The sequence below is a fragment of the Pongo abelii genome, chromosome 1 (assembly GCF_028885655.2).
Source record: "Pongo abelii isolate AG06213 chromosome 1, NHGRI_mPonAbe1-v2.0_pri, whole genome shotgun sequence".
Lineage (NCBI taxonomy): Eukaryota > Metazoa > Chordata > Mammalia > Primates > Hominidae > Pongo > Pongo abelii.
In genome coordinates this window covers 198,784,570-198,791,241 of record NC_071985.2, presented here as the reverse complement: position 1 = coordinate 198,791,241, position 6,672 = coordinate 198,784,570, and the positions used below count along the sequence as shown (strand labels likewise).

Genomic DNA, 6,672 nt, shown 5'->3' with positions numbered 1-6,672 from the left:
AGCAGGTTCCCCTGGGGAAGGGGCTGTCTGAGAAGAGGCAGCAGTGCTCAGAAAGGAGAGAACCATCTCAAGGCTCAGCCCCCTGAGGAGGAGGGCCAGGGTTGAAACAGAGGGAGCAGGCAGAATGTCCCAGCTCCGTAAGTCTTCACTCTGCAGAACCTCAAGACCAGAGCCTCAGGCCCTGGGAGGAATGAGTGGCTCCCTGGACCTGCCCTCATCCACTTTTATTGGTAAGAGTTGGGTTCTGGACTTAATTACTTATGCTCAAATCCCAGCCCTGCACCTAATAGTTATGTAACCTTGTATAATGCCTCTAAACCTCAGCTTCCTCCCTCTATAAAATGGGGACAGTAGTAGAACCCAGCTCCTCTAGTGGTGGTGAGGATGAAATGCGATGCCATATTTCTACAAAGTGCTCAGAGCAAGTCTGTGATAAATGTAGGAAATTATTTTTCTTGTTTCCCTGCAGTAGCAGCTGACGCGTGGGTCCACCATGAACTGGAGTATCTTTGAGGGACTCCTGAGGGGGGTCAACAAGTACTCCACAGCCTTTGGGCGCATCTGGCTGTCTCTGGTCTTCATCTTCCGTGTGCTGGTGTACCTGGTGACGGCCGAGCGTGTGTGGAGTGACGACCACAAGGACTTCGACTGCAACACTCGCCAGCCCGGCTGCTCCAACGTCTGCTTCGACGAGTTCTTCCCCGTGTCCCATGTGCGCCTCTGGGCCCTGCAGCTTATCCTGGTGACGTGCCCCTCACTGCTTGTGGTCATGCACGTGGCCTACCGGGAGGTTCAGGAGAAGAGGCACCGAGAAGCCCATGGGGAGAACAGTGGGCGCCTCTACCTGAACCCTGGCAAGAAGCGGGGCGGGCTCTGGTGGACATATGTCTGCAGCCTAGTGTTCAAGGCCAGCGTGGACATCGCCTTTCTCTATGTGTTCCACTCATTCTACCCCAAATATATCCTCCCTCCTGTGGTCAAGTGCCACGCAGATCCGTGTCCCAATATAGTGGACTGCTTCATCTCCAAGCCCTCAGAGAAGAACATTTTCACCCTCTTCATGGTGGCCACAGCTGCCGTCTGCATCCTGCTCAACCTCGTGGAGCTCATCTACCTGTTGAACAAGAGATGCCACGAGTGCCTGGCAGCAAGGAAAGCCCGAGCCATGTGCACAGGTCATCACCCACACGGTACCACCTCTTCCTGCAAACAAGACGACCTCCTTTCGGGTGACCTCATCTTTCTGGGCTCAGACAGTCATCCTCCTCTCTTACCAGACCGCCCCCAAGACCATGTGAAGAAAACCATCTTGTGAGGGGCTGCCTGGACTGGTCTGGCAGGTTGGGCCTGGATGGGGAGGCTCTAGCCTCTCTCGTAGGTGCAACCTGAGAGTGAGGGAGCTAAGCCGTGAGGTAGGGGCAGGCAAGAGAGAGGATTCAGACACTCTGGGAGCCAATTCCTAGTCCTCCACTCCAGCCACCTGCCCCAGCTGGACGGCACTGGGCCAGTTCCCCTCTGCTCTGCAGCTCGGTTTCCTTTTCTAGAATGGAAATAGTGAGGGCCACTGCCCAGGGTTGGAGGGAGGAGGGCGTTCATAGAAGAACACACATGCGGGCACCTTCATCGTGTGTGGCCCACTGTCAGAACTTAATAAAAGTCAACTCGTGTGCTGGTTCCAGGTGCCCTCTGGTTGTGCGGCCTTTGTAACCCTCACACGTTCATGGTGTCAATCTCTGTGCCCCCGCAAAGGGCTGCACTTGATCCAGCCTGTGAGGGGCATCCTCTCTTCCAGAAAGGGGGCCCCCAGTACTCCAGGGGACATGCTACTTGCTCATGCTCCCATCTAGCCTTTATCCCCCATGGCAAGTTTAGGCCTGTGGGTTGTCTGCAGAGAGAATGGAGCTTAGTCCATGTTGCAGTGGGAAGCTCATGAGCTTAGAATGCCTGTGTCGAATCCAAGTTCCACTGGGACTCTGGGAAAGTAACTTAAGCTTCTCTCCAAAATGGGTTAATAATACCTAGCCTGCGGGGTTGTGCTGAGGACTGATGAGCTCATGGCTGTGGACAGGGTTAGCCAGCTGTAAAAGGACACATAAATGTTAATCATTGGTATTAGGAAGTGCTCAAAAATGCCTGTGGGAAACGAGGCAGAAGGCCCCTCCCTAGCTGCACATTAACCTTCATCATCCCAGCCAGAACACAGGTCCCAGGCCACCCACCAGCATATGTGAGGTCACACTCCAGCTTCCCTGGAGGCCTTCCCCAGGACCCACAGAGGATGAACAGCGATGCTGTGCCTGGCCCTGTGCTAACTGGGGCATTTCATGCTGCTGACCTGCATTCCTTGCCTCCACCAGGGCTGTGGGTGCCCTGGTCTGGAAAAGTCATAGTTGACCCCTCCCATCCCCTACACAATCCAAGAGCTTCCCAGGCTCCAGTCCCAGAAATATCCCACCACCAGAATGGGATGCGTTCCTGCCCTAAATTAAGGTTGCCCCTTTCCATAGATGTCAGCTGCTGAGGACCTCAGTATCAGGCTTCCAAGGAAAAGGGCAGGAGAGGGCAAGGAGGCAGGGTAAGGAGGCAATGGGAAGGGGACAGGGTCAATCCCACTGGTGCTGTCCTAGGCCCGGGTATAATGATATCAGGCTCCTGAACCCCACAGAGCAGTCTCACCCACATACCTGCCTGCCTGGGAGCCAGGCTCAGCCATACCCAGCCAGGCTAGAGAGGAGGCGTGGGCCAGGAGAGAAGAGCCGCAGGTGTTTGCTCTGAGTATGTGCCCGGGGAAGTCCGCCCTCCTGCCTGCCCACCCAATCACTCTCGCTTGGCTCATTGGCCCAGAAAGCCCCACCCAGCAAGGGAGCGAGGAACAAAAGCTGCCTCCGGGAGGTCCTGAGGCAGACAGACAAGCCCAAGGACAAGGAAGCAGCTACTGGACCCAAGAAGGGTGAGGACCAAATAGGGCAGGAGGCTGGCCAGGAAGCAAGCAACCAGCTGAGCTGAGGATATCCAAGGGACCTCAGGCTGTGGGCTGGGCTTCAGGGAGGGAACCAGAGGGTCAGTGTCCCTAGAGGATCCCCAGGGAAGTGCCAAGGAGGAGAAGGAATGTCCTGGCTGACCTAAGGAAGGACAGAAGATCAGGGAAGAGGGGGGATCAGGAAGAAATGGGTTTCAGTTCAGTTTAACAAACATCTACTGTGTGTTCACTGGGCCAGGCCAGTGCTAGGTGCTAGGGAGACAGAGGTGAAGAACCTGCCCTCTAGCAGCTGACAGTCTGGCAAAAAAATAAGACAGGTAAATAGACCATTTGGGTACAGGCGATGCCTCTTGCTCTGAAAGTGTCCCAGGCACACGATGTCTGAAGAGGCTGAGAGCAGAGTCGGGGATTGGGGATGGGGAAGGAGGAGGGTAGGAGGAGGGGAGGGTTTGGAGATGGGGCCTGATGGGGACTCCAGACAAGGGAGTGTGGAGGTCGGAGTTCACAGGACAGGGGCCTGAGAGGAAATAATGGAAATGCGGCTAGCAAACAGCCACTAAATGGACAGAGGAGGGGGTGCCCCCAGAGAAAGTAAATGGGGGGTCTAGACCATGCCAGAATCCATCCTCAGTCCTTCCTAAAGCTGGAATGGTTGGAATTCCAGAGGAACCCACTGTGGTCAAGACAGTCAGCCCTCAGGCCCCACCACCAGTACATGGGTTGGCAGGGATGATATCAAGTCCCCGTGATTCCAAAGCACCTCTGTTTAGTTTGGGAGGGAATGCCAGGGCTGAGAACCTTCCTGGAGCTAGAGGAAGGAGTAAGGATGAAGATTGTTCCGTGATTTACCAAGGGGCTGACGTGAACGTCCCCAACACGGGGCCAGGCTCCTGTTGGTGTTCAGTAAAAGTGGGATGGCTCTGACAACAGATAAGGTTACGTTCCCATCCCTCCTGCCCTGGCCCAGCCCTGGCAGCTGATGGGAGAGCAGATCGTCCAATTCAAACCTTCCTACGATCTCTTTAGAAGTCATGGGCTGAAACTTGGGGTAATAGAGGTTGGCTGGCATGTCCATGCAGGATGATTGTCTTCACACGTATCTATTACCTTGTAGAATAAAATAGACCCTGATTTTGGAACCTGAAGACCAAAGTGCAAGATTAGCTCTGCTACTGCCATCTGTGGACCCTTGGGCAGGTATCTCTGGGCCTTCACTTACTCTTTGTGAAATGAGGACAGGGGCAATCCCTACCCTACCAAGTCATTGGGAGTGAGGACAGGATGACACAGTGATTGTGACAAGATTTTGTCAATCGCACCAGCATTAAGGGTGCCCATCTCCAGGTTCCCCCAGGCCTCAAGGCTCCCAAGGCCTGAGTGGGCGGGTAGCACCCAGGTATAGACCTTCCACGTGCAGTATCCAGGACACAGCCAGCATGAACTGGGCATTTCTGCAGGGCCTCCTGAGTGGCGTGAACAAGTACTCCACAGCGCTGAGCCGCATCTGGCTGTCTGTGGTGTTCATCTTTCGCGTGCTGGTGTACGTGGTGGCAGCGGAGGAGGTGTGGGACGATGAGCAGAAGGACTTTGTCTGCAACACCAAGCAGCCCGGCTGCCCCAACGTCTGCTATGACGAGTTCTTCCCCGTGTCCCACGTGCGCCTCTGGGCCCTGCAGCTCATCCTGGTCACGTGCCCCTCACTGCTCGTGGTCATGCACGTGGCCTACCGCGAGGAACGCGAGCGCAAGCACCACCTGAAACACGGTCCCAATGCCCCGTCCCTGTACGACAACCCGAGCAAGAAGCGGGGCGGGCTGTGGTGGACGTACTTGCTGAGCCTCATCTTCAAGGCCGCCGTGGACGCCGGCTTCCTCTATATCTTCCACCGCCTCTACAAGGATTACGACATGCCCCGCGTGGTGGCCTGCTCCGTAGAGCCTTGCCCCCACACTGTGGACTGTTACATCTCCCGGCCCACAGAGAAGAAGGTCTTCACCTACTTCATGGTGACCACAGCTGCCATCTGCATCCTGCTCAACCTCAGTGAAGTCTTCTACCTGGTGGGCAAGAGGTGCATGGAGATCTTCGGCCCCAGGCACCGGCGGTCTCGGCGCCGGGAACGCCTACCCGATGCGTGCCCACCATATATCCTCTCCCAGGGAGGGCACCCTGAGGATGGGAACTCTGTCCTAATGAAGGCTGGGTCGGCCCCAGTGGATGCAGGTGGGTATCCATAACCTGCGAGATCAGCAGATAAGATCACCAGGTCCCCCCCACCTGAGGCCACCCAGGAAAACAGGCAGGGGCAGTGGCATCCTTCCGTAGCAGGGTGGTGAGGAGGGTGGCTGTGGGGGCTCAGGAAGCTCGCCCAGGGGCCAATGTGGGAGGTTGGGGGTAGTTTGGTCCCCGGGTCCTGAGCCTCAGGGGAGGGAGGTTGATGGCTAGTGGGGATTTTGTATATGGCAACAGTGTATGTCAAACCTCTTAATAAATATGATTTTCCCAGTACTTTGCAGACCAGGTGGGGAGTGGCCGATAGGAAAACGGGTGGCGGGGGGGATTAGGTGGACCTCAGAGAGGATGCCGAGACTACTCAGTGAGCACCTGAGCACCGGAACCTCAGATCCAGGCTCACCGATCAGCCCCCGACACACACAGAGTGTGCACCCAGGACATGGTGGGCTGCGCCTAAAGGCAGAGGCTACTCCAGGGGCCTCTGGGTTCTGCAACCAGCTGGCCAAAGCAGGAGGAGAGGAATCCCAGGAGACCCTGTGCCCAGCAGGAGTCGGTTCTCAGTGAGTGTCCATCACAGGAATGAGCATGGGTAGGGCCTCCCTAGCCCTGCCCAGCACAGGTCCCGGATAAGTGAGTCCCCTCTGACGGTGGGAGGGGCAGGGCTGAGAGCAAGCCAGGGATGGGAATCTGTCAAGGTGCCCAAGAGGCACATCCCACAGGCCAGGGCCCATTGAGAGTGTCTGAGCTGAAAGGTCCCTCGTGGATCCTGGAGTCTATGGAATTTCATGTTCTTTTTCACTGATACAACTCCCCCATCCCATACTCCCCCACCCCACCACCACTCAGACTTTGGCAACTCCCAGAACCACGCCTCCACCCTAACATGCCTCCGAGTCCCACCAAATGCCCACTGGACAATTCCCTGGGAGGCCGCCAGCCATCTCATACTCGCCACTCCCAAGCTGACCTCATCAGCTCACCCCAGACCTGCCCCCTCGAAGATGCCCCACCCCATCTCATGCAGGACACAGCTATTCACCCAGCTGCCCAAGCCAGGGGACAGGACAAGCCTGACATCCTTGTCCCTCACACCCCACATCCCCACTGGCACCAAATCCCACTGATTCCAGTCCCTAAATGCCACCTGAATCTGCTCTTCCTCTCCTTACCACAACCTAACTACCTCCTGGATCTCCCCCATCTGCCCTCCACTACAGGGATGGAGTGATTTATCTGCCTATGCAACTGACCGTGTCATTCCTCCTGCTTTAAAATTTCTTCCATCATCACCAGCCCCATGCCCTCAGCATGGCCCCCGCTGACCTCCCCACCTCATCCCAGCTTCCTCCCCCTTTCTACCTGCCAGTAATACCAAAGGGCTCTTGGTTCCCCAGGCAGACACGTCACGTGCCTTTGTCATGCTATTTCCTCTGGCTAGAATGCCCTTCCCACCCGCG

At 56.3% G+C, this 6,672-nt stretch overlaps 2 protein-coding genes across 2 annotated transcripts; both read left to right on the top strand.

Moving 5' to 3' along the window:
• The first annotated feature begins 487 nt into the window (after window positions 1-487).
• Window positions 488-1,668, top strand: GJB5 (gap junction protein beta 5). The gene has a single exon (XM_003775742.3). The coding sequence runs from the start codon at window positions 494-496 to the stop codon at window positions 1,313-1,315; it is 822 nt and encodes a 273-aa protein (XP_003775790.2). The 5' UTR covers window positions 488-493; the 3' UTR covers window positions 1,316-1,668.
• Window positions 1,669-2,901: 1,233 nt separating this feature from the next.
• Window positions 2,902-5,488, top strand: GJB4 (gap junction protein beta 4). The gene is made up of 2 exons (XM_009252794.3): window positions 2,902-2,950; window positions 4,095-5,488. The coding sequence occupies exon 2, from the start codon at window positions 4,417-4,419 to the stop codon at window positions 5,215-5,217; it is 801 nt and encodes a 266-aa protein (XP_009251069.2). The 5' UTR covers window positions 2,902-2,950; window positions 4,095-4,416; the 3' UTR covers window positions 5,218-5,488.
• Window positions 5,489-6,672: the final 1,184 nt, after the last annotated feature.

Coding starts and splice junctions, on each gene's coding strand:
- GJB5 (XM_003775742.3), top strand. CDS start 494: ATGAACTGGAGTATCTTTGAGGGACTCCTGAGGGGGGTCAACAAGTAC.
- GJB4 (XM_009252794.3), top strand. CDS start 4,417: ATGAACTGGGCATTTCTGCAGGGCCTCCTGAGTGGCGTGAACAAGTAC.